This window comes from Triticum aestivum, chromosome 3B, assembly GCF_018294505.1.
Source record: "Triticum aestivum cultivar Chinese Spring chromosome 3B, IWGSC CS RefSeq v2.1, whole genome shotgun sequence".
In the NCBI taxonomy this organism is placed as follows: domain Eukaryota; kingdom Viridiplantae; phylum Streptophyta; class Magnoliopsida; order Poales; family Poaceae; genus Triticum; species Triticum aestivum.
Window position 1 is genome coordinate 663681154 of NC_057801.1, and position 26637 is coordinate 663707790.

Genomic DNA, 26637 nt, shown 5'->3' on the forward strand with positions numbered 1-26637 from the left:
GACCAAGTCCAAGTGGGAGACATAGAGATTTGCAAGATACATACGGATCTGAATGTTGCAGACCCGTTGACTAAGCCTCTCTCACGAGCAAAACATGATCAGCACCAAGACTCCATGGGTGTTAGAATCATTACTATGTAATCTAGATTATTGACTCTAGTGCAAGTGGGAGACTGAAGGAAATATGCCCTAGAGGCAATAATAAAGTTATTATTTATTTCCTCATATCATGATAAATGTTTATCATTCATGCTAGAATTGTATTAACCAAAAACATGATACATGTGTGAATACATAGACAAACATAAAGTCACTAGTATGCCTCTACTTGACTAGCTCATTAATCAAAGATGGTTATGTTTCCTAACCATAGACATGTGTTGTCATTTGATTAATGGGATCACATCATTAGGATAATGATGTGATTGAATGACCCATTCCGTTAGCTTAGCACTTGATCGTTTAGTATATTGCTATTGCTTTCTTCATGACTTATACAAAGTTCCTACAACTATGAGATTGTGCAGCTCCCGTTTACCGGAAGAACACTTTGTGTGCTACCAAACGTCACAACGTAACTGGGTGATTATAAAGGTGCTCTACAGGTGTTTCCGAAGGTACATGTTGAGTTGGCATAATTCGAGATTAGGTTTTGTCACTCCGATTATCAGAGAGGTATCTCTGGGCCCTCTCGGTAATACTCATCACCTAAGCCTTGCAAGCATTGTAACTAATGAGTTAGTTATAAGATGACGTGTTACAGAACGAGTAAAGAGACTTGCCGGTAACGAGATTGAACTAGGTATTGGATACCGATGATCAAATCTCGGGCAAGTAACATACCGATGACAAAGGGAACAACGTATGTTGTTATGCGGTTTGACCGATAAAGATCTTCGTAGAATATGTAGGAACCAATATGAGCATCCAGGTCCCACTATTGGTTATTGACCGAGAATGGTTCTAGGTCATGTCTACATAGTTCTCGAACCCGTAGGGTCCGCACGCTTAATGCTATGATGACAGTTTTATTATGAGTTTATAAGTTTTGATGTACCGAAGTTTGTTCGGAGTCCCAGATGTGATCACGGACATGATGAGGAGTCTCGAAATGGTCGAGACATAAAGATTGATATATTGGACGACTATATTCGGACACCGAAAGTGTTCCGGGTGATTTCGGAGAAAACCGGAGTGCCGGGGGGGGGGGGGTTACCGGAACCCCGTGGGAGAGTATTGGGCCTTATGGGCCTTAGGGGAAAGGAGAGAGGGGCGGCCAGCATGGGCCGCGTGCCCCCTTCCCCCTCTGGTCCGAATTGGACTAGGAGGGGGCGGCGCCCCCCTTTCCTTCCCCCTCTCCCCCTTCCTAGTAGGAGTAGGAAAGGAGGAGTCCTACTCCTACTAGGAGGAGATTCCTCCTCCCTTGGCGCGCCCAAGGGCCCGGCCGACCTCCCCCCTTGCTCCTTTATATACGGGGGCAGGGGGGCACCCCATAGACACACAAGTTGATCTACGGATCGTTCCTTAGCCGTGTGCGGTGCCCCCCTCCACCATATTCCACCTCGATCATATCATTGCGGAGTTTAGGCGAAGCCCTGCGCCGGTAGAGCATCATCATCGTCACCACGTCGTCGTGCTGACGGAACTCATCCCCGAAGCTTTGCTGGATCGGAGCCCGGGGATCGTCATCGAGCTGAACGTATGCTGAACTCAGAGGTGCCGTACGTTCGGTGCTTGGATCGGTCGAATCGTGAAGACGTACGACTACATCAACCGCGTTGTCATAACGCTTCCGCTTACGGTCTACGAGGGTACGTGGACTACACTCTCCCCTCTCGTTGCTATGCCATCACCATGATCTTGCGTGTGCGTAGGAATTTTTTTGAAATTACTACGTTCCCCAACAATTCTCTCTCTCCTACAGCATGCTATTGAGTGGGGACATGGAATTCCAGATAAGTTCCATCTTCTACAGCTGCAGCTGCTGCAATTTATCTCCACAATGTAAGTGTGTCCTTTGTCCTCTACAGAATATATGCCATCTCCAGCTAATTCAGCATAGCATGTGTTAGATAGTTCTGTGTTCTTATCCAACCTTTTTTTAATCTTTGGGAAGATTGGAGAATTCCACTTAAGCATCTCTTCACTTTTTGTGACCATCCTGCTGGTTAATTGTCCTTAATCTTGTCAATCATAGAGAGGACTGGCAATTCTCTTGCTTCTAGAATGTACCTGCATGCATAAATATAGATAGTGAGCTCACTAATAAATAGGAGTTGTGCATCTGTTTGATATAGATAGTGAGCTCACTGATCACTTACTTATTAAACACCTCACAGTTGTTATTCAGTAGAATGTCACATTTCACAAAGTCTGGTTGAAATGCTCTCACCCAAGTGTTGGGATCTAGATCATATAGCCAATCATATGCCCTTGTGCTGAGAACCTTCATCTCCTGCATGCTCTCTTCCCAAGCAGTAATAGTTGTGCTTCTGGCACATTTCCACAACTGATTTTTCAACATCACCTCTATGACCAGCTCTTGTGAAGTTCTGCCATAAGTGTCTCACACAAAACCTATGACTTGAGAGAGGAAACAAGGCTTCCACAGCATTGATCAGTCCCTGCAGGCAGATTTGAAGTAAACAATAACTGAAACTGCATTGCATACTATTAATTGAAAGTGCATTGCATACTACTAACTGAAACTGCATTACATACTACTAACTGAAAGTGCATTGCATACTACTAACTGAAACTGCATTACATACTACTAACTGAAACTGCATTGCATACTACTAACACAACACCTCTATAACTGAAAATCAATGAAACTGAATACAAACAGGATTTACCTTTTGTCTATCTGACATAATTGTCCAGGGCTCAGTGTTTATAATTGCAAGATCCTGCTTGACAGCTCTAAGAAACCAAGTCCAGGTGTGGGTGTCTTCCACTTCAACATAAGCAAATGCCAAGGGGAAAATACAATCATTAGGGTCCATGCCAATGGCACTTAGCAGTACACCACCATACCTGGTCTTGATATGGGATCCATCAAGACAAATGATAGGTCTACAACCCTCCAAAAATCCTCTTTTACATGCATCAAGGCTGAAATAACACCTTCTAAATCTCTCTTCATTGTTAAGTGAGATATAGAAAGTGCTACCAGGATTACTTCTCCTAACTTCATTAGCATAGTCCCATAGCAAATTATACTGCTCTTCTTCATCTCCATGTATAACTTTCATTGCTAATCTCCTGGCTCTTTGCAATTTGCTTTTGGTGGGTGTCATGTTCCAATCTTTTTGGACAATCCTGCTGAAGTTCCTCATATTCATGTGATCATCAGCCCTGAAATGCTCAACATACTTCTCTGACAGAAATCTTGAAGTAAAAGCTTTCACTTTCCACTTCTTGCAGCAAGTGTGCTCATTTGTCATCCTCTTGATCATCATACACTTGGTCCTGCTGTCATGAGATGCCCATAAGTACCATGTACATCCTTCCTGACACCTGGCAGAAATTCTTTTCCTATCATTTATTGGTAATGAGATATCAACTCTGTTCTTGCAGCTGTATTCTCTAATTGCTTTCCTTAACATCTCTGGTGATTGGAAGAGTTGTCCAACTTTGAACACAGGGTTATGCATATCTTCTGGCCTGAATGAGTTGAAGTTGTGCTTCAACTCATCTTCATCTGAATCTGGCATCTGAAGATCTTCCTCATCAGAAGAAAGTTCAGTGTCAACAACTTTCTTTCCTTTGATATCTACTACCACTTCTTCAACTTGATCTTCCAAAAGATCTGCATCTCCATCAGATATAGCATAATCACTATCCAGAAAGCCTTCCTCATTGTCTGAATCACTAGCTTCTCTTGCAGCATGAGAGATACTCCCATCATCTACAGCTGACTGAGCATCTTCCTCTTGTTCCTCTTCCACAGCAGCTACCTCATCCTCTTCATCAGCATATTCCTCCTCTTCCTCTTCAAAATCAGGTTCCACATCATCTTCCTCTGCATCTACCATATATTGTTCCATTTCTTCCTCATTGAATTGTTGCTCATCAGCTTGCCCATCTTCCATGTTCCCAGCCTCCTCTGCATGATATTCACCTTGCACCTCTGCCATATTATGCTCAGCCATCCTCTCTGCAAATTTCTCCTCTTTTACTTTCCTAGGACTGATCACAGGAGGTAACTCATTAACAGGAAAGACCACAACATCATCCCAATCAATGTTCCTGTAACTCTGATCATGGTCAAGATATAACTGAATTTCCTTATGTCCAAAAACCACACAAGCACTGATATTATCACAAGCATCTTGAGAGTACATTTTCCTCAAACCACCAGTGCTAATTTGTAACCCTGGCAAACACCAATACACATCTAATCTGCCTGCCATCTCATACCCTAAATCTTCAACAATTCTTTCCAATTCAGACATGTTCAATTTTGCAGACGGCACATAATCATACCAAGCTGTTTTCCCACTGCAGTAACTCATGTAGCGACCTTGACCAACGAAAAAACCACCATGATTTATACCTAAACTGCACGGGTAATCATAGTTGTATTCCTCTGCAAAATCAAAAAACAGAGCAAAAACCCTCTTTTATTTCAGAGCAACAGAGCAAAGTCGTTCATCTAACCCTAACAGAGCAAAATCGACAGATTCGACGCACAACAAATCGACAAAGAGTTGAGATATAACTCAAAGAACAAAAGACTCGAGATTGCTCACCGTATGCTGGCGTCCGCGCATGATCAGGTCGACGGAGGAAGGGCTTCTGCTCGCTGCTGCTTCCTCCAGCATCCAGCGAGTCGGCGGCGTCTTTCGCTCCGGCCGACGGACCACCTCCGCCGGTCATGGTAGCCGCCGCGACGGGAAACCCTAGTCGACCTCGATCGCCTCCGCTGTCTCCGCTCCCCATTTTTTCCCTCCGCGATGGGGCATGAAGTGGAACGAAGCGACGCGGCCGATGCAGTTGGGAGTGGAGGGACCTAAATGCAAAAAATAGACCGGTCAAAGCGGTCAGCGTATGCCAGCTGGCCAGATACGGCCGTTTTCGACGCGAGTGACCGTATGGTGCGCAGCAGAGGTTAACATAATGACCGTAATTTGCGTTTGACAGAATACAGTGACCAAAGTGAGTTTATACGAAGAGTACAGGTACTGTGAGTGTATTTAACTCGGTATTCGTAGGAGAATGGACTGCCTCAGATAGCCGCAATGATGGTAACTTTCTTCGGCGGGTCACTATCTTGTTCTCGCTTACCCTAAACCAGCGAATGCATCCTGCAGCGAATCCTGGGCGGGCCAGAATCCCCAAATCCCTAATCTTAAAAAAGAGATGACAAATTTATCATTAGCCAGTATATCATACTTTGAATGATTCAATAAAACGGTTCAACTCATGAAAAAAATTGACTACAACAAATTATTTTACACGCTTCATGTAAATAAAAATGTTTTCACTCAAGAATAATGTAACTAGCCATGGTACTACCAGGTGACCCAAACTGAACAGAGCAAGTTCAGTACCCACTTCCTGGTATCCTCGCAGTTGCGCACTCGAAGGAGTGGATAAAGGGTCTCACACGTTTTTTGGGAGGGTTCTGAGGAAATTCACAGAGGAAAATGTCTAGTGGCATGGCATAGAGTTTGTAAACCGAAAATTCGTGGCAGGCGGGGAGTAGTGGATATCCGTTTGCATGGCTTAACTTTGAGATTGAGATGGAAGTGTCTTAACCATACCGATCCGTCAAGACCATGGCAAGGCTTCCGATGGCGGTAGACTCACAGGTGAAGGACATGTTTCACATTTTGGTGCGCTGTCATGCGGGTGCAGGGGACAAAGTGTTGTTTTCTAAAGATCATTGGCTTCAAGCGTCGTGTCGCAGAAATCACTAGGCTACTGACATTGAGGGGAGCTGCTCTCTAAGGGCTTGGTTCAGTTTATTCGCCTATAGGAGATTATCTTAGAGGTATAGTTGAACCCTCAGGTCGTGACTTTGCTCTTTGGAAAGGGTTGGAATTTATACCACCAGCCGAGCTACTCGCGGTCCCATGATCGGTTGGATCACACCCCACGTGTCACGCATCCGCCATGGTTGGAGCCGTACCCGAGCTCGGGCCCCCTCCTAGGATCCCCGTCTCGGCTGCATGCACCCCGGTTGATCTCTCCGTGTACCGCCGCCCCGCCCCCGCCCCATGGCGCACTTGCGACGACGCTTTAGACGACGAGGTCGAGACCTGCAACGGATCCCAAACCCTAGCAAAATGGCAAGGGAAGTTGACAATATCCCCAATGTCAACTGACTCCCTGACCCTGATCCGAAGGAAACGTGTGTCCACCGTCACGCCACTAGTGTCCTGGAGCACGAGGCGGAGAGCATCCCGGCGAAGTTAGAGCATCTCCAGCCGCGCCCCAACAGGCCCCTTTTTTGTCGCCGGCCCAGACGCGCCCCCAGAAGCCCAATTTTCGTCGGCTCGGGTCGATTTTGGCGCCGGCCGACCCAGGCTGAACTCGGCGCGCTGGGGGCTCCTGGTGGCGCCGGGGAAACTGTTTTTGGCGCGAATAGGAATGGGCCCGCCAAGTCAGCGACTCGCCGCCTTCGTCGTTCTCATTGCCTTGGTTCCCGTGGGAATCAATGCCAAGGCTGCCGCGCTGCCGTGTCGGTCGACCTTCCATTGATGCCTCACGGGCGGCGTAGTGAAGCCGCGGGGGACGTGCGTCCCGCCCGCTCCCGCCGCGCGGCACCCGGCGGGCAGCCTCTCACTACCCATCCTCGACTATAAAAGCCGACCTCCCCGCCGGTGAACGCCACCGACGCCCCTCTCGGCACAACTTGCCACTGACGCCCCTCTCGCCTCCTCTCACCACCGAAGCCCCTCCCCACTCTTCCCTCGCCCACAAGCAATGGCCGAGCGTTACCCAGACGACGACGCGACGGCGAACGGCTTCGGCCGACACTATCTGCGCGAGGACGAGGCGCGTCTCCTCTACGAGGCCGACTACCCGGCGCCCCCGGACATGCGGGTGCCGGTCTCGTGGAGGCAGAGCGCCGGCGGCGTCCCGGTGCCCCTGGTGCCAACCGGTGCAGAACGGCGCGTCGAGATAGCGCGCATCCGCTCGTTCCTGTCGGAGGAGAAGCAAAATGAGCCGATGTACGCCGCCGACAGCCACACGCTGTGGACGATGTACTTCGACCACCGCCACATCGACCAGGTTGCCTCCACCAACGGCGTCCTCCCCCTCGGCCGCCTCAACTCCGAGGGCGGCGCGAATGGTGGGGCGTGCCCGGCCGCACCCTCGAAGCCGTCCTCGACCACATCGAGGCCGGCAACACGCCGTGCCCGGAGTACTCGACGCCCCATCCTTCTCTCGCCGTGGAGAATGGAGACAATGACCTCCTCGTCATCGGGCTCTGGCTCTCTTTCCTCCGGTTCGCCGGCGCTCCGCCCCGTCAAGCCGGAGCCGCCAGAGACGCCGCTTGGGCACTGCACCTGCAGCGGCGCCCTCGTCATCAACGATGGCATCCGCCCCTCCCCTCGTTCCTACCGCCTCGTCCGGTCGAATACCAAGCCGGGGTTGCTTCCCGTGAAGAAGGAGCACAAGGACATGACCTCCGCCAACGAGACCGCCCTCAAGTGGGCGAAGGCGAATTACGTCCACGAGCAGGTGGAGCGCCAGCGCCAGGCCTACGAGGAGATCAAAGCTCGGCGCCGCAGACGCGAGGAGGGTGGCATCGTCGTCCTCGACAACGACGACGAGGACGCGCCCGGGCCGTCCAACCCGCCACACGTCGGCGACCCTGGTCAGGGGTTCAGCAGGGACGGCGACGACAACGATGACGACGGCGGCGGCGACGACTACACCCGGTTCTACAGGCTCCTCAGCATGTAGAAGGCGGCGGCAGCGGCGGCGTAGTAGTGCTAGGCGTAGTTGTCGTTTTTATGTAGTTTTAAATCATGTTTTTTGTTTTTGTACAAATTTGAATGAAATCGTCGAGTTTGGATGAATTTTATGTCGTGTTTTGGGCGGACTGGGGCGGCGGCTGGTAACACGTTCGCCTCACGCCAAAATTACCACCGGTTCGGTCCTAGGGGGCGCTTTTTTGGTGTCCGAGGGCGAACGGCTGGAGATGCTCTCGGAGCTCGCCGTCGACCAGAGTCAGGTTGCACACCGCCGGGCACGATATTTACTGCCAAATGCTCACCGAATTTTTTCCCCATGGAACCAAACAAGTCCGCAAATGCACTAGCATTCCAAAAAAAAAAAGAGTCCGCAAAAGCACTGGACCCTTGCTTCCACGAGTGCGTGCGTACAGCCGTCAAAGCTTGTCGGTCTCTCGGGCTCGCTCGCCCTCTGCCCCCGTCAAACAGAAACAGGCCTGCGCTCACCTAATCCCAAATCCAAGCAAATCCGGCTCCTCTCAAATCCCCGGTTCTCCATCCGTCCATCCCTCTCCCCTCCACCCTCCTCCCCCCTCGTCTTATTTTACCGAGCGATCCCCCCAGCGAGCTAAACCCTAGATCCTCCGCCCAACCGCTAAAACCCTAGCAGGCCAAGGTACGGCTCCTCCCCGGCCCCTCTCGCGCTAGTCTCCTCGGCTGTACGGATCGAGCCAACTTGTTTCTCGAACCCTAGTGTACTAATCTGTTCTTCCTTGGATTGCTGTTGTTTCGCTGCGCGCGATTAGAGCTGCTGCGTCGGGGACGATAGGATGGCCGAGCCCTCCAGGGTGATCCACATCCGGAACGTCGGGCATGAGATCTCCGAGGTGAGTGAATCCTGGCCCCCTTTTCTGTTGGAGTTTCTAGAGCTGTTCGGCGGAATTTCTCGCCCGGATTGTTCTGTTGTCCGGTTCAAAGTTTGATCTTTTTCGGTCTTCTCGTTGCGTGCAGACTGACCTGCTCCAGGTGGTGCAGCCGTTTGGCGCGGTCGCCAAGCTCGTCATGCTGCGCACCAAGAACCAGGTGCCCTCTCGGCCTCATCCGTTCTCACTAGTTTCAGGATGCGCGTTTGCAGCTTTGTATGACTGTAATGTGGCGTTTGTGCCGCTGCTACTGCAGGCCCTTGTCCAGATGGAGGACCTGTCTGCTTCAATCAGCGCCATCCAATACTACACTACAATTCAACCTAGCGTGAGGTAATCTTCTTCTTGGACCTGATGTGGGTGCATCCTAAAGAATTTTCCTCTTGGTGCTTCAGTGTCAGCCGTTTTCTGTCTGTAGAGTTACTTTTTGAGTTATGTTTCTGTGTGTTGTCATTATTATCCACAATAGCAGAGAGTTATGTCATTGTCTTACTTAATGTTGTTATGCTCCCATTAATTTTTTACTTAACGTTGCTATGCTTCCATTATAATTTACAAAATCAGATAGTGATGTCAGTTTTCATGCCATATCAGGGGAAGAAACGTATACTTGCAGTACTCATCTCACCAGGAACTGACTACTGATCAGAGCTCTCATGGACGGAATCCTGATCAGGTACATAATTATCCAGCTGCACTTTGGGTTCTATACTCTATTAGCACGATTGCTTTTCTATAGGTAATTAGCAGTTTTGTGCATTTCTGTAATCTATGATCTCTGCATGTAAACATATTGGCCTGTTTTCATTCCTTCTATTTAGAGCGTGGGTTCTTGCTTCACGGTATATACCAACCTAAATGACCAAGAGTTCAAAAATGAACAGCTGGCTTTTCAAAAATATTATATGCACAATGTAATGAGGTACTGATGCAAGAAAAAAAAATCATCATTTTCTTAGAAGAGATCATCACACATTAGAAAGTTAGGTGCCCGTTGTTCAGAACTTTGAAGCCTATAAGCTCTTACCCAACCGCATGTGATGGTTTAGTTGCATCCATTTATCAGTTAGTGAATCTTTTGAGCCTTGAATTGTTCATTGTGATATACATTCTTGGACATAATGTGTATGTCTTCCATGAAGTAGGTACTAGGTTGCTGAAATCTATTTTTATTGTTCGGTCCTTTCATCGTGTGCTGCTAAAAAATATTCTTTTCTCATGCCAGCAACCATGTAATATTACTGTTACTGATTAATTAAGAAATTAAAAGAAAAGCAAAATAAGTCATTCCATATAAAATGTATTAACTTTTCGTATTGTTGTTATTTTCACCTACTTTTTCATCATTTGCTGTAGCTTACTGATTTAGTTTACATGCTCTCTCTACTCTCTTCTATTCCAACTAGATACCTATTCTTCTCTATTCATTCTTCTCTCTCTCTCCTCTATTCTTTCTCGGTACTCGTCTGCTGCTGGACCTCAGGATGAACCCAACCGAATTCTCTTAGTTACCGTTCATCATATGCTCTATCCTATGACCGTCGAAGTGCTTCATCAAGTGTTTTCCCCTTATGGATTTGTGGAGAAGATTGTCACATTTCAAAAGACTGCTGGTCAGATTCTTCCCGTCTCTAATTCTCACTCTTCTTGTATTGCATGCATGCTTATTTTCTTCTTAGATATCAGGAAATTGTGATGTGTTTTTCATGTTGCTTTCAACTGCATATATTTTTAAAAAGCCTAGCCATTTCCTAGCACAGTAGAGCATATCCTTTTCCACTAGAATTATCGATATGTTACCACATGTTGAATAGAAGGACTCGTGTTTGCTATTACAATACTCATTTTTGGTGATGTAGGTTTTCAAGCCCTTATACAGTTTCAGTCACGCCAGAGTGCAATACAAGCAGCTGGTGCTTTGCATGTAAGCCTCCTGTTGCATATACAACTTTCAGAACTTAATGTCCAGATGCTTTTGCTATGAATTTCTTGACATCCACCAAAATAAATAATTTCAGGGACGGAACATTTATGATGGTTGCTGCCAGCTAGATATTCAGTACTCAAAGTATGTCTTCAAGCAGTTCCCCTGTTTTTTTTTTGGAATAGTTTACTCCTGAGCCTGATCTTATTTTCTTGAATTCCCAGTCTCAGCGAGTTGCAAGTTCACTACAACAATGATAGATCTAGGTAAGATGACTTACTTTTATTTTATTTTGGTTTGGTTTATTTTCTATTAGTTTGGTTGAGCAGCTAGTAGAAGTTGCTTCCATCCATTACAGATTTCAGCACATTATGGTTTCTCAAGTGAATGTTGTATGTAATTATACGTTTATTTTATTCCTTGTTATATATAGATTCTGAAAGACGCTTATTTCTGTTCTTCTTCCTCAGAGATTTCACAAATCCTTCTTTGCCCACAGAGCAACGTCCAAGATCCTCTCAGGTAGTTATTTACTCCTTTGTTTTATTTTCTATTATTGTTTCTACTATCTAATTTTTGTTGCATTTTTGTTTGGATCATTTGAGTGGGTAAGTTAAGTATTAAGCCTCTGTTTTATCTATTACTTTGAACAGCTTGGTTATAATGATCCTAGCCTTTTTGGTTTCCAACAGCCTGGAGGTAAGGCATTGCAATTTTCCTTCACATTTTTCATTATTCACTCTTGTCATCTTACTAAAAGTGTATTAACTTCTTTCCTTCAATCTTTTTTTTCGGGCTACAGCTGCATATGGACAGGTTTGTATTTTTTCAAGTCGTCCCAATTCTGCACTGTCTGTTAGTTTTTACTGCTTCATTCTGTGCTTCGCTAAACTATATCATTATCTCACATAAAGCATTTGCTTTTGCTGCTACAATGTTTCTATATCTGATGGGGCAGGCTGCAGTGATTGCTGCTGCATTTGGCGGAACATTGCCTCCTGGAGTGACTGGTACCAATGATCGCTGTACACTTATAGTTAGCAACTTGAACAGTGATGTAAGTAAGACATAACTTGCCATGCACTCTCCAAGTTGTTCAAATCATAATCATCTCGTTTATCTTACCTTTATCTGCAGAAAATCGATGCGGATAAGCTCTTCAATCTATTTTCTATTTATGGAAATATAGTGAGAATCAAGGTACTCCGCAACAAACCAGACCATGCCCTTGTCCAGATGGCTGATGGGCTTCAGGCTGAGCTTGCTATACACTATTTAAAGGTGCTTTGTGGTCACTCGACTCCTACCTCAGTTCATTCATTCGCTCTACTTCATTACGTGTTTGTGGTATATATCGCCCTGATACCATTGGAATTTATTTCCTACTACAGGGAGCAATGTTACTTGGACAGAAACTGGAAGTGAACTTCTCTAAGTACCCGAGTATTACCCCCGCTCCTGATGCACATGACTACTCAACCTCCAATCTTAACCGGTTCAACAGTAATGTGGCGAAGAACTACCGCCATTGCTGTGCTCCGACCAAGATCATCCACATCTCAGCGCTTTCACCAGAGATTTCTGAGGACGCAATCCTTGAACACCTAGGTGAGCATGGCACCATCATCAAGTCAAAGCTGTTTGAGGCGAGCGGCAAGACGCAGGCTCTTGTGCAGTTTGAGAGCGAGGAAGAGGCGACCGAAGCGCTGGTCTGTAAGCATGCGAGCAAGCTCGAGGGATCCACCATTAGGATTTCTTTCTCCCAGATGCATAACATATAGCAGTTCTTCCTGGAAAAAGTGTGATGACCCCCCTTTCTTTCTAAACTTTTCAAGTTTGTTATGTGGACCTGTCTTTGTTTGCGCCATGACCAAGGATTGTCACCTGTATCTTGTGTGATGGTTGTAAACTGCTGCCAGCTTGTTTGTACCATTTTAGCCTGCTATGGTTTGCTTCTTTGTTACCTGTTAACTTGCAATCATGGATTTTTTTTTGCAATTATATGAGTCGTTGCTTCTCTTCCTAGTAATGACTATCTTTAACAATAATACATACTAATGTATTACGCTGGGACCATAGATATTTAAACCATACTCTCTTCAGACCATAAGTTCGACCAACCGAATGTGTATTGTATCTGATAAATTATACTGTTGAATTTGTATTGAAATGATGTTTTCATTATTTATCTAATTTATGATCAAAGTTTGATTTTGAAAAGCGTGTGTGCCTTATGTAGGGTCTGATTGTAATTTTCTATTTCTTTGTGGCCTGTGTTGTAGATCGAACTGTATTCTCTGTCGAGCCGTTTGGCTCCTGGTTTTAATGGATGCAGGGCAAGTTTGACAAAAATAAATTACGATGAATGCTTGCCAACCTTGGTCGAAAAGCGGAAGACGGTAAGATGAGACAACGTTTTTCAATCAACCTAAATGGACCTGTCACCAGTGAGACTTCTATAATTAACAGTAATATTTTGAGAAAAAAGTACGTCTAATACTATGCAATGTTGTAGATTCATATTACTAAATCTCACTGATCCAATTTTGTGAAATAAACTTTATATCAATGATACAGAACTCCACAAAAAATAGCAAGTTAAATCCACACTCCAAAACTAGCAAGTTAAATCATTATATCACCGGTAAAGAATTCCAAACCAAAACTGGATCAGCAAAATGCACATGCTCTTTTACTACTCCCTCCGATTCATAATAAGCAGCGTTCATGCTCTTTTGCCACGACACTCACTTATCATGGATCGGAGGGAGTATATTACAGCAGACCATGAAACAAAGAGACGCTCACAAAGAAACCAGTCAGCATGGTATGTATACTATAGTAACGAAGTCGACATGGTATTACACGACACACTCTTACAAATGAATGTAATCAGGCACACTAGTTGTACACCACCGGTGCATCGAAGTTAACACTTTGGACCAGTCAGCAAACAGAGAAAAACAACATGTGTCACATAACAGTATTCCAGGGCATCACTACGATGCTTCCGTCCAGCTTGGTCATCACGTTCCCGTATCCAACCTCGACATTTTACATGTAAGAAACGAACAGCACAAACAGACCAGCACTGGAGTCCCATCCACCCATTCGCGACCTGCTTGATGGGCAAGCCAATATCAGCAAGCATGAAGCAGAATGGTTAGAGCAACTGAGCTCATGGACTACTCACCCATTGTTTTGATGACTCACACGTTCTCATGTCATTATTCTATTCAGGCGGATGCTCTGGCTCTTCCTTGGGATGGGGTCTAGCGATGCAATTACCTGTGGCATGGTCATTCCTCCTGAAACGATAATTTCTGCAGGATCGAATGATTTCAGGGAAGTTTCATTATCAGCTCACAGCTATGCCAGCAAGAAACAAACACGGGGAGAAGCCTGTAAAGCAAAATAGGATAGACATCATACCAATTCCTTCTCGAATGGATAAGTTTGGTCTGATGATCTCTTCAGAGTTCAGGAGAAAGATGTCACCAATATATAGATGATTTGTTGGCACGTAAACGCTACACAGTTCCTCATCACCTTTGTCTGTCTGCAGTACAACACAAAACATGAGACCATGAAACAGCTGTAATTTTACCACATGAAGCATATATGGCACATATAGAATGAAGCTTCTCAATAACGCATTGCTTATAACCAAACTATAGCAAGATCCTTGTGAAAAATAAATACCTGAAGGACAACAGTTGATGTTATAAATCCGAATGCATATTCACCAACACGTGGATGCCGAATAATTGCAACTTCTTTAAATGCTGTCGTATTTTGATCTGTCAAAAAAATTAATATTGTGATAAATCATCATGCGCAGTAGGTCCTGTGATACTCTTGTAACAAACAGAACAAAGTCAACACAAAATAACCCTGCTGTGAAACAGATGCACCAAAAGGAGTACAAAGAAATGATCTACGACATAGTTAGAATGGGGGTAAAACTTAGAAAAAGGACAAACCACTCAGATAGCTCACATGGTTTTTGCAGGATAAGGCATCAACTAAGTTTGCACACTTATATGTAATTCAAGCCATCTGAGAGAAGTATTAACTACCAGCAAAGTGTCTGAAGAGCATTTGTAAGCATAGAACAAATAATCGGTCCATTGCTGATGACAAGAGACGTCAACTACGTAATGGCAATAAATAACATTAAAGGCAGTCTGTAAGACATGAGAAATAGATGTTCAAGCTTCCCATATGATATGAAGTATAACCTGGTGAAACGGCAGTGCTGACTTGCTTCGATGCAGAATATATGTGCTTTACAAATGGCATTTTCTTTATAAACCATTCTCCAACCCAGAAGACAGTTGAACCCACCCATGAAGAAACAAATATTCCAACCAGAAATATGAATGCCAGAGAAGTCAGAAAACCAAGACCTGCAAAGTGTCGGTGAAAAAATAAAGATAAACAATGATTTAATGATGAAGAGAATTACTTGCGTCCCATATAAGCTACGTTGCACGGATACTTGGATATGTATCGGATACGCGATACGGGGATATGCCCGATACGTCAATTTTCTAAAAACTAGGATACGGGGATACGTCTGTATATACATATTAATTATTAAAGATATGAAAAAATAACGAGTTTTTGGTAGGAAACATACTGTTTTATTAAAGAAATTGAAGTCTTCACACCTACGTACATAATTCAGAGAAGGAGATGGAGAAGAGAGATCAAAGAAAGAGAGGGAGATGAGAACATAGCTCCTGCAAGGGAGACATGGATGTCTTCTGCCGGCGACGAGCCGGCGACCGATCAGCGTCGATTGGATTGGAATTCAGAAGGTGAGAAGGAGAGAAGAACATGTGGGAGAGGAGAGGATTGGAGCTGAGAATTAATGGAGAGTTGGAGACCTACAGGCTGCGGCTGCTCGCCTGCTCCAAGGAGTCGAGGGGACAAGCTGCCAGCTGGGAATTGATGACGTGCGGCGGCGCCATGAGGGAATCGAGGAGTTTTCTGTTTTTCACGTCGAAAGAAGGGGTTGCCGTATCCAAAACGTACCCCGAGAGGTATCCCAGACGTATCAAACACTATTTTCTTCTTTTTAAATTAACAAATCACAGGATACTTACGGGATACGTATCGGGCAGTATCGGGGCAGTATCCGGCTGGATGCGCGCACTTTCTAAAGTATCTGTGCAACGTAGCATATAAGTACGTGTTTAAGTGCTATAAAATCATTACTGCAGTAGAGGATCTAAGTTAAAATTGGCTATTGTTCAAGAATGCGGTCGCCAATACCATCAATATTAGCTTATAATATCCTACTTAAACATAAAGCTGGATATTATGATTGCTTGCTAAAGGGCCTACAATTCTTAGGTGTATGGTGGCATGAATGAGATGCTACTAGATATTCCTTTATAATCACACAATATACAACTAGAAGTTCCAATGTAGTATTTGTAATTCTAAGTTAGTACTCCCTATGTTTCTTTTTAGTCTGCATATAAAATTTGGTCAAAGTCAAACTTTTAAAAGTTTGATTAACTTTGTAGAAAAAAATATCAACATCTACAATACTAAAGCTATATGGTATGAAAATTAATTTCATGATGCATCTTATAATATTGATTTAATATTATGAATCTTGATATTTTTTTCTATAAACTTAGTCAAAGTTGACAAAGTTTGACTTTGACCAAATTTTATACGCAGACTAAAAAGAAACGGAGGGAGTAAGTTCAGAACTACCATAGACAGCACGACCAAAGTACAAGTACAAGAATTACCAAATATGTTGACTCCGAGTTTTGCATATAGTGGGCTGAAAAATCCATCAACAAATTGAACGAACCACCATGTGATGAAGAACGTGAAAGCCACAGGAAAAAGAACTACGCTGAAAAGAACATGAAACAAAAGAAGATCAGTAAGCATAGTATTGGTAACATGTTTTAACTTGTTTCTGGTGAAGGATGTACCATCCGGTCATAAATTTTCTCGACACCCAACTCTGAAGAACAGCACAGCATGCCTACACAAAATTTAGCAACCATCAGCAAATTAGTGAAATGAAAAAAATGACCTGTCTTGTGGATGCAGCTCCTTTTGGGTAAAACATTGGAAAGATCACAACATTAGAGAGCTGTGTCGGAGTTATATACTATCCTATTAAGCTTACTGATCTTGATTAATTTTTTTCATTCATAACCTCTTTCCAGCAATAGTATGCACTATGCAGTGCAAACCCATGTTTCGATGCTACCTTAGCACCTAAATAAGGGTATGATCCCACACATTCACCATGTTTTGAACGCTTGGGGCCTTGTTCAGTTGCATCCCTTCTCAAAGGGATTGGAGGGGATTTCGACCTGTAGAAGATTTAATCCCTCTACATCTCTGCTAATCCCCTTCAATTCCCTGTAAACCGAACACAGCCTAATACAACACCGCAGTCCTCAAATTGCTACCGGGTGCCTTCTTGCACAAATAGACGACCAGCATTTCTCAATTGTGGCTTCCCAGTACCACGAGTTGACAGCGCTTTCAGAAAAGGAACACCAGCACATCCAAATTCATTAATAGTAACCTGGACACTAAGGAGATAAGACAAATTAATCGTATCCAAATAAGAGAATGTGTTCTAAGCATATATCTCAAGTTAAGCCACCACAAGGCACAAATGGACAAACAAAACCCAGGGCCGAACGGCCTGACTACTCTTAACTATGAAGAAAGCTTCAAGACAGCTTCAGTCTCCTGAACAGCATCCATATCCCCAATAATCTCCAGAACTATTGTAGAAAATTCGATAACCTAGCTAAACTCGTACTTACTAGTCTAGAAGCACAGCCGACTGAATTTAGCAACCGCCGCACACGAGAGCGGGCACGGGAAACGTGTTGGCATACGCGCAGATCCGACCATATGAAGCACAACCACGCCCAGAACTCCCGAAATACTAGCACACGCAGCGGCGGGGCCCTACGGCAGCGGCACAGGCACGCGCGCGCGATTGGGCCACCGGGGTAGCGGGGTTGGATGGATCCGGACCTTGCGGGTGGAGGTGGTGGGCGAGCTGGGGCGCGGCGGCGACTTGGCCGGGTCCTCGGGGTCGACGGCCTCCGCCGCCTGGCTGAGCGGGACCGACGTCGACTCCTTCTCCTCCGCCATGGCGTGTCCCTCCTTCTCTAGAACCTTCCGGCGGGCGGTGCGGCGGGGGGCGGGGCGAGGAGGGGGGGTCAGGTGAGGTGAGGCGTCGCTGGCTGCGGCTGCGGCTGCCTTTTCCCCGGCTGGCGGAAAGTAGCAGCAAGCGGTTGGTGGCGGAGTCCGCAACCGAGCGAAGGGAGGCGTCAAGCGGTGGCGTGGCGGAGCCACCAAGTCCAAAGTCCAAGCGAAGACCCCTATGACAGGCTGGGCCCACCTGTCACGCCGCGAGCCAGTTCGCGTCGGCTGCCCCCTGCTCCGCCACGCGGCGGTCTGTGGCACCTCGGCTATCCCTGCTGTGCGACGCAGGGCGGTAACGACAAGCCGTGACGGCGTCAGCGAGGCAGCGCCCGAGCGGCCGAGCGCGTCGTTGAATGCCTTTGTGGGGGGTTGGGTTCTGTTTGGGTAAGCTGGCGCCGTGTTGGACGCGCTGGCGTTGAGCTGGCCCGAGCGAGTGTGACGCGACGGAGGAGGAAGGGACGGACGTCGGCTCCATCGGGTCCGACCGGACGGAGGCTGGCCGGAGACCCGTCCGAGTCTGTTCGACGGTCGCTCTCCATGCGCCCCACTGCGGCCACCACATCGTTATGGTGGGCTGAGGCAGGTCAGCTACTTCTCCCCGGCCTGTTAATCACAGATTTTTAGAGTTTTTTATTTGCGGGGAGCAGATTTTTAGATTAAACGGGCGATTTTGTGATCAAATAGGCACAGTTTTTCTTGAGTGCTGGTGAAAGGATAGGTAATTGTGGTTCAACCATTAATTACGAAGCTCTTTACTAGTGCTCCTACGACCTTTTGCTTTCGGGAGAGTCGCTCAAAGAAAATCAAGAAAAAGGGAAGGAATCCTTTCAAAAAAAGGAGGAAGATGTAGCCGCTGAACATATTCCCGTAGGCCTAATATGGGCCGACACTAGGAGAGCCTCCCAGTTCTTTCTCATGTGGAAATAATTGAGCCCAATTCTGGCCCATACAAGTCTATGTAATGTTGCATTAGTATTTTTCTTTTCTTTCCAGTTACTCAAAAATTATTTTTCTTTTCTTCTTTACGCCAAAAACAATTCCAGACAAGATTCTTTTTAATATGTCTTGACAAGGGTTGAGGGGTGCATTTGATGGCGGCAAAAAAGGTCGATAGACTATTGTTAAAAGGAAGTGCACCATGCTCAATATTCATAGGGAGATCAAAAATTGGATTGGTTTGACCAATCTGGATATCACTAGCTGGAGCAACTTCCACACCGTGATGGAGTGGTGGCACCACACGGTGGGCGTCAATGCTAACATGAGAAAGGGTCTTGCATCCCTCGTCATGTTGGTCTCTTGGAAGATTTGGAACGAGCGAAACACGAGTATTTAGAAATGTGTCATCCTTGCCAACTGTAATCACATCTAAGATTAAGACCGATGCTGGGTTACGGAGGTTGGCAAGGGCTAAGCGTCTGTGTTCTTTAATGCCGCGAGATTAGGCTTATTTTTTGGGGTCTATGTATTTCCAAACTCTTCTTAATTAATGAGACGAGGCAAAACTTTTGCCTCCGTTTCAAAAAAAATAAAGTGAGAAGTATCTCCTCCTAGGTGAAAGAATTTAGATGTGAGCCAAAAGATTGTATTTATTGACATGAGTGTTTGAGTATGGTGGCATAGATTCGTTAAACAAGATAAGAACGATCAAAAGCTACAAAAAGGTCAGTAGAAGGAAAATAATGGCATCGCCACAAATGCAAAACAAACAGGCATCAAAGCCGAGCGTAGCAGAGCATGACACCATCTCTTTTCACTGGCCGGCCGTGGAATGGATCGCGTCTGTATAATACTCCCTACATACAACGACATAATATTATGGTAGAGAGTACTATCCCTTCTTGTTCGAACACTGGTTTCTTTAAAGAAAATCGATACTAGGAATCACTAATCCATGCCATGTTTTGCAGAGAACACACTACAAGTCCAGGTAGCACGTAACATTCATTATTTTTCCCAAATGACTCTGATTAAACCTCCCCAAAAGTATCCAATCCCCATCTGCAAGCATCAAGCTCGCTCTTCCATTTTTTTTAATTTGCAGTAATAACCAAAGCAGAAAGTACTAAAAACGGGGCGACCCGCACCACCTCCCAAACTAATAATCAACGAACGAACAAAATGAGCACGCCCATAGCTGTCAATCAACACATGCCCCTCGGTGAGTGACGCCATCATTCTCAACCTTCCTCTGCTTGCTGGTTGCTGCTGCGCCCGTCTCCGTCGCCTTCCGTACACAACTTATTCTTTCTTCCAGAGACGGCGCAGAATCTTGGCCTTGGCTTTGCGGCTGCGCTATTGGGTGTGCGGCGGGTGGTACGGCTGCTGGCTCGAGTCGGACCAGGAGGCCGCCGTCGTCGTCCCCGGGTAGGGCGCCAGCGCGCTCTCCCAGCTCCACTCCGCCGCCGCGTTGCCCTGCTGCTGCTGGTGCTGCTGCGAGTCGTGCGGCGACGAGTAGTAGTGGCCCGGAGCAGAGGACGCGGAGGAGGATGACGGGACGGTGGCCACCGAGACGGAGGAGGTCGGGAACGAGTAGTAGGAGCCCAGGAAACCGCTCATGGTGCCGCCGCCGCCGCCATATGAGCTGCTCATGCCGCCGCCGTACGAGCTGGACATGCCGCCGCCGCCGCCGCCCCCGCCGTAGAACGAGAGAAGGTTGCCTTGGTTGGCGGCGGCGCCTCTGCCCTGCAGGAGCATCTGGTAGCGCAGGTAGTCGGAGGCCGGCCCGGCGCCGGCGTACATGCCGGGCGTCGAGGCCGACGCCGCGGCGATCGGCACACGGGCCGGCGCGGCGGCGGGGGCGACGGTGGCCGGGTGCAGGCGCGCGTCCTCGGGGAAGTTGAGCTTGGCGCGGCTGCCGCGGAAGCGCAGCGCGGCGTCGTCGTAGGCGCGCGCCGCGGCCTCGGCCGTCTCGAAGGTGCCGAGCCAGACGCGCGCCGCCTTGTGCGGGTCCCGGATCTCCGCCGCCCACTTGCCCCAGGGCCGCTGCCGCACCCCTCGGTACCGCCGGCGCGGCGCCTCCGCCGCCTCCACGTTGGACGACGCCGGGGAGCGGGAGCGGTGTTCCTCCATGGTCGCCGCGCTCGCGCTCGCGCTCTGGGTGTCCGAGCTCTGATCCGACCCTGCGCACGGACGCGGAAGCATATTTATACGGTGTCACGGGGACGAGGCGCCAAGCAAAAGCAGAGAGAATGCAAAGCGAGGCAGCGCAAGCGTGTTCCAAGTTGTGCACTCGCGCATGCAGTGTGTGTATGTGCATGCACCCGAACGCGATTTGCAAGGTGTTAATAAAGCGCGTCCGTCCCGATCACCGAGGGGTTAAATTTAGGAATGTGAACTGGAAAGCAGTAGAGAAAAGATATTCATGCTTCCAGCAAAGCGATAAGCACCACCTCAAGAATTCGAACCGCTTTTCGTTGCAAAAGGAGGAAAAAATGAAGGAAAAAAACTGCCTTTTCAGGAAAGAAATGAACTCTCTCGACCGTATTCTCGTTGTTGTATGCGCGTCACGCAAGCTCATCCATGACATATTGGCATGTACTCCTACGTACATGACACGAAGATGCACTGTATTTTATACATATGTACGATGAAATGCTACGTACTACCTGAAGACTTAGCTGTGTCTTTGTTGCGTTGCAGAGGTGCAGTGGATTACAAGACTAGGTTCAATGGCGTACAACTGTGCAGCAGTGGATTACAAGAGATAGGGTTCGTTTCATTTTCCTTATGTCAGCTACGAGGAATCCAGGCGCCTCGGTTCCGTCCGACGTTTCGACTTTGAGCTACACGCCGTTCCTCCGTACGACCAGTTTGTTATGGTCGCGCGCGCTTGCATGTTCCGCACGCATTTTCCTCTATTATTTCCAAGAAATAACTCTCTTCATATAACACATTTTGTGCCTAGGGCTCTGCACTGACCAAAACTGGCACTACACGTGTTCACCGATTCTTTATGACCTGATCAGAGCTAGAAACGTAAAGGTTCGAACTTCATCGATTGTCTTCTTGTTTAAGTTAAGTTATAAGCCGAATGATGTACACCCGGGGTGCCAATATTAGTTTTTTTACCTCTAAAATATTCTTGTAAAATATTACTCCCTCCGTCTCAAAATAACTGTCTCAAGCTTAGTATAACTTTGTACTAGAGGTAGAACAAAGTTGCTATAGCGTGTGTTTTTGAAAGCAACAGATTTTATTCCTTTGATAACAGACATATCATTTACTCCCTTATCCTATAATACAAAAACGTGTTTGATACTATTATAGAACAGAGGGAGTACAATATAGTGAGAAATAAAATCAGGGATTATAGATTCCCAAAACATACAAATTTTTTCACTAAATGAGTTCTTCGTTAGGGGGTGAGCCACTTCGTTTGCTTCACCGACGGATATAGACATTTCCTTTATTTTACAAGCTTATTAGGATACTAGTAATAAACCGCTGAATGCATCAGATAAAAAAGAAACTCTGAATGCATCCGATAAAAAAAAAACCTCTGAATGCATAAGATGTATACTCTGGAAAGGTGATTTTGCCCATGCCTGACACGTTTCGAGCTGGAGTAGCATGCAAAAATGTGATCGGGCAAAAAAGTAGAGCGTGCGAAGCTCGGTGGAGCAATATCAAATCCAAGGCAAAAGCAGAGCATGCAAACTCAGAAACTCTTCCCGACCAAGCTAAGCTTCAATAGCATGCGTGTGTTGACTGTTTGTTACCTGCGAACTCTGAAGATGGCGCGCCGGGGAAGCTCCCCAGCTCGTGCACGTAGCCGCCTCCTCCGGCGGCGTGCATTGCCTGCTGCTCCTCCCAGCCCCACCCCTCCGCCCCGGCGCCGGAGCCGGACGGCGCCCACGGGTCGTCCTCCGCCACGACCCGCGACAGCGCCGACACCATCGTCGACATCTCCTGCGCCTGGTAGTAGCCCGACATGAAGTCCGCCGGGCTCGCCATTGTCGTCATTCCCGACGGCGCCCCGGAGCTGCCCTCGCCCTTCACCGTCCGGCCGCCGCTGCCGTGCAGTCCACGTTGGTCCGCCAGCTCGTAGCACATCAAAGTCGCCCGCCGCCCGCCCAGCGCAGAAAAACAGCGCCTCACCTCCTTTCTTTTCAAATGGCAGAGCAGAGCAGAGTCGTCGTGAGGCTGGGAGCTAGTACGATCTATCTCTCTCCCGTTTAATTTCGTTCAACGGTTCGAACATTTCTGGGGGGACGACCTTGGCATATATAGCACTCGCACCAGCCGCTCTACGTACGTGCCACTAATAATCAGCAAGAAAGAAAGAAAGAAAGAAAGAAAGGGAGAGGGAAAAAAACGTGGCTAAATAGCCGTCATGAGAAGTTCGTTTCAAACGGGGAGGCAGAGGCCAGTTCAGCTCTATGCTCTCGTTTATTTTTCTGAAGAAAAGCTTCAGCTTCCTCCTGCCTCTGACGATCCGAGGCGGTGAAACAATGTGCGAGTTTTACCCCTCGGATTATAAATTGAATTAACGAAGGTCTCTTGGTAATTCACGTAGCTTCCACTTAGCACACGACGCTACCAGTACTGGTACATTCCAAGCAGTCCCCGGTGTGAACGGGGGAATTTGTACGGTGGCCAATGCGCATGATCGAATTGATACACAGTTCGCAGGTCGGCACCATTGGATCAGCATTCGATGTCGCTCGAATACACAGCCTCGTGTTGTATTATCTGAGGCTTGGGGTCCGATTTACTTTTTTTGAGAACCAGGGTCCGATTTACTTACTGCTCCACTACTTGCTCCGGTACCGATCGCTTTCGCCGACATGAGGGAGGAGGAGCGCGTTCGTGGTTCACGCACCCTGGACGGCCGGTTGACGCGGTCAGCGGTGAGGAGGAGCAGTCCGTTATGTGGAGCGTGCTTATCTGATTTCGCTTCCTTTCTTCTTCTTCTCCTTTTTTCCCGTCACGGTTTTGATCATTTCCTTGGGTAGTTTTCCTTCCAACGAACTGTCTAGACAGTCTAGTAGTAGTGGTATAACTTTCTTCAGGTTGCCGCCGCGCGCGACGGTGGTGGATTGTTTCGTTGAGTTGCCACTGACGAGTGACCGGACTGCTTCAGCATAGGGATAACGGGATATGCTCAGAGGAGGTTGGATGGATAACAGGCCGGTCAGTCAATGTTTAGAGGGATCATGTTGCTCGTGTTGCTCTCGCTCCTTGACTACTTCGCAAAATATTAGGCGTGGTTGGAACATGGTATGTTCGCTGGTTTGATGGGGTCTACTGTTTCTTAAGGAGTTATAGCATGTACAGCAACCGGATGTGGCAAATCCGGCCCGTCATACGTCCACGGACGCAGCCGGACCCGCCCCTCCTGCTTTGCAGTCATCGGAACATATAAACAACGCTAGAGTACCCGCCGTTCCAGGGCCATTGTGCTCGCGAGGCATTTTTGACCGCCCGATGAAGTTACAACAGTAAAATTTTGGCTGGTGGCGGCTGGTCAACCGTCTGTTGTTTTTCACATTGGCTGTCGCTTCAAGAGAGTATGAGGGGTGGGGTCGTGAGCCTGTAGGGTCAGCAAGCAGAGGGTGGGTTCATTTGAGGGCTACGTGAATGAATGGATGAGGGTGGGCTGTTCCTTATTGGCGAGGGCGAGCGAGCGGCTTGGAGAGCCACGACCAATCGCTCTCCCGAAAACCTAGCGAAAAAGGACCAATCCACTCTTTCCTCGAGCCCCACGCACTCCATGCCGTCCCGCCTCCCTGCTCCTTACCCTCCGCCGCACGGCCTCTGGCGTCGCGGCCTTCTCACTCGCCTGCGGCCGGGTGCGAGATGCCACCGGCGACATGGCTGCGTGCGGAGGCGCGACATGGATGTGAGCATCTGACCGAATCCGGTCGCAGTGCCCGTCCAGCTCGCCGTGGCCAACCCGGCTCGCGTCGGCTGGGGCCGCGCCCCTCCCCTAACGGCGGGGATGATGGAGGGATCTGCCGGCGCCGGCCAGGCTCCCGATCGACGGGCTCGCCGGGTCGCCGCCCCTCGGGGCCAGCCCGTCACGCCGCGCCGGCTAGGGGACCCCTCGGGGATGCCGCCCATGCGGCGGGGACGTCCGGCGGCGGCGCGGGCTGGGGACCGAGCGGCAGGGCCCGTGATGCGTTCCGGTCGAGGGATTGGTCGGGCCGGCGCGGGATCTGAGCCGCCGTCGATGGATTTCTCGCAGCTTGGCTACATGTTGCTTTGGATCCGATACGATCCCCATCTCTCTCAAGTCCTCCCGCCACGTCTTCTCCTTCGGTGCTATGAGGTTCCTCCGCTTGCCTATCTGATGCGATCTTGGAGGAAGAAGACGCGATTTTGATTTGATTCGGTTTTGGTTCGTGCGGTCAGGGGCGTGTTTCCGATTCAAGGTGTCGTGGATAGTGCACGGGGTGGGGGACTAGGGCAGTGAGTGACATCCAGCTCCTACTGGTGGAGTCCTAGGGCTGCATGCCAACAACTGTATTTCTCCTCCCCTCAACCCTCACGAACTATATATTTTGTTTATGCAATTTCAATGGCTTAGTTTCATGTGTCAGATCATTGTTGCCTGCGTATTCTTGTCTCCACCACTGAAGACCAATGGTGACTGCGGGCAGTATTCATGCTCTGCTGCAGACTGATCGTCCTCTTATATCAGGCTGATCGTTATTGCCCAATTGGGCAATGGTTGTCTCCTCTTATACGAAACGTGATGCGTGTTGATCTTCTTAAATAATGCCTCTCATACATATACTTCAAATATTGGTCAGACAAGAATAGGAAAGCCTATAGGTACAAAATAGATAGGAAAGCCTCTTTAATTATTTCATTTCTAGGGTTTGATGTCAAGGAGGTTCCTATACCAATGGTGACAGTGGGCAGTATTCACGCTCTGATGCATGTATGCTTATCCTCTCCACCCACTCTTTTCCAACTCTCTCCTGTTGCACTCCATTTTGATGTTTAGATCTCTCAAATCCATATGCACTCTTGTTGTGCACTTCAGTGATTAGGAATCTAATGTTTGATTAAATTATATTTTCAGTTTTTGTGCTCATGGAGTGCTTGATGAATTGCTTGCAGGAAGCGGGATTTAATGATGTACAATTTTGGAGCTGTTGGTTTAATTGTTCAAATGGGAGCTTCATAGGGGCATGCTCTCAATTCCATTACCTTTCTAGATTGTTGTTTCGTGGTTGACGCAATACTCAGTTTAGTGGTTTCCTTTTGTTTTTGCTGCAAAGAGTGGATGTTTTAGAATGGTGCAGACAGGTTGAGCAGCAGTAGATGTTTTTTAAGTCCTAGGTGAGCACTCTAGGTTCTGTGAATTTTCCCTTCACAGTACTGCAGTATTTTCATACTTCAAGGAAATAGAAATAATATGGTTTCTCTCTCCCAGATTGTTACTACCGAGAATGGAACTCGAGAAGAGGTACTTTTGGTGTTGTCCTATTACCTCCCGTATCTAATAGATGACACAAAGTTATCAGTTTAGTTGGCAAGAGAAAAAGTCCACATCAATTGTGAGGATATGATGATTGGCATACCTACCCCCTGTGTATGCCTCACTTCTTCAGAATTTGAGGCTGTTCTTGATATGTCAGGTGTTGGGGAACGTAGCAGAAATTCAAAATTTTCCTACGTGTCACCAAGATCTATCTATGAAAAGACTAGCAACAAGAGA

At 47.4% G+C, this 26637-nt stretch overlaps 3 protein-coding genes across 3 annotated transcripts; 1 reads left to right on the forward strand and 2 right to left on the reverse strand.

Annotated features, from left to right (window-relative positions):
- Window positions 1-8329: 8329 nt before the first annotated feature.
- On the forward strand, window positions 8330-12755 carry LOC123071547 (polypyrimidine tract-binding protein homolog 3). Its single transcript, XM_044495125.1, has 15 exons — window positions 8330-8586; window positions 8717-8797; window positions 8922-8993; window positions 9090-9166; window positions 9428-9509; window positions 10317-10446; window positions 10693-10757; window positions 10852-10901; window positions 10982-11023; window positions 11228-11279; window positions 11411-11456; window positions 11560-11573; window positions 11716-11814; window positions 11895-12038; window positions 12149-12755. Exons 2-15 carry the CDS (start codon window positions 8741-8743, stop codon window positions 12536-12538), a joined length of 1320 nt encoding a protein of 439 aa, XP_044351060.1. The 5' UTR covers window positions 8330-8586; window positions 8717-8740; the 3' UTR covers window positions 12539-12755.
- Window positions 12756-13561: 806 nt separating this feature from the next.
- LOC123071548 (protein LIKE COV 2) lies at window positions 13562-18064 on the reverse strand. The gene is made up of 8 exons (XM_044495126.1): window positions 17793-18064; window positions 16721-16773; window positions 16529-16638; window positions 14999-15166; window positions 14460-14557; window positions 14190-14316; window positions 13951-14080; window positions 13562-13875 (listed from the first exon to the last, which is right to left on the reverse strand). The coding sequence occupies exons 1-7, from the start codon at window positions 17910-17912 to the stop codon at window positions 13977-13979; spliced, it is 780 nt and encodes a 259-aa protein (XP_044351061.1). The 5' UTR covers window positions 17913-18064; the 3' UTR covers window positions 13562-13875; window positions 13951-13976.
- Window positions 18065-19891: 1827 nt separating this feature from the next.
- On the reverse strand, window positions 19892-23160 carry LOC123071550 (ethylene-responsive transcription factor ABR1). Its single transcript, XM_044495127.1, has 2 exons — window positions 22688-23160; window positions 19892-21088 (listed from the first exon to the last, which is right to left on the reverse strand). Exons 1-2 carry the CDS (start codon window positions 23019-23021, stop codon window positions 20262-20264), a joined length of 1161 nt encoding a protein of 386 aa, XP_044351062.1. The 5' UTR covers window positions 23022-23160; the 3' UTR covers window positions 19892-20261.
- Window positions 23161-26637: the final 3477 nt, after the last annotated feature.

Bases quoted from the DNA above. Each gene is read 5' to 3' on its own strand.
- LOC123071548 (XM_044495126.1), bottom strand. From the start codon at position 17,912: ATGGCGGAGGAGAAGGAGTCGACGTCGGTCCCGCTCAGCCAGGCGGCG. The intron at 16,774-17,792 runs GTCCGGATCCAT...AATTTTGTGTAG, and splicing joins CCACCACCTCCACCCGCAAG to GCATGCTGTGCTGTTCTTCA. The intron at 15,167-16,528 runs GTAATTCTTGTA...GACACTTTGCAG, and splicing joins ACTCGGAGTCAACATATTTG to GTCTTGGTTTTCTGACTTCT.
- LOC123071547 (XM_044495125.1), top strand. From the start codon at position 8,741: ATGGCCGAGCCCTCCAGGGTGATCCACATCCGGAACGTCGGGCATGAG. The intron at 9,167-9,427 runs GTAATCTTCTTC...ATGCCATATCAG, and splicing joins ACAATTCAACCTAGCGTGAG to GGGAAGAAACGTATACTTGC. The intron at 10,902-10,981 runs GTATGTCTTCAA...TTGAATTCCCAG, and splicing joins CTAGATATTCAGTACTCAAA to TCTCAGCGAGTTGCAAGTTC.
- LOC123071550 (XM_044495127.1), bottom strand. From the start codon at position 23,021: ATGTGCTACGAGCTGGCGGACCAACGTGGACTGCACGGCAGCGGCGGC. The intron at 21,089-22,687 runs GTAACAAACAGT...GTCCGTGCGCAG, and splicing joins GCCATCTTCAGAGTTCGCAG to GGTCGGATCAGAGCTCGGAC.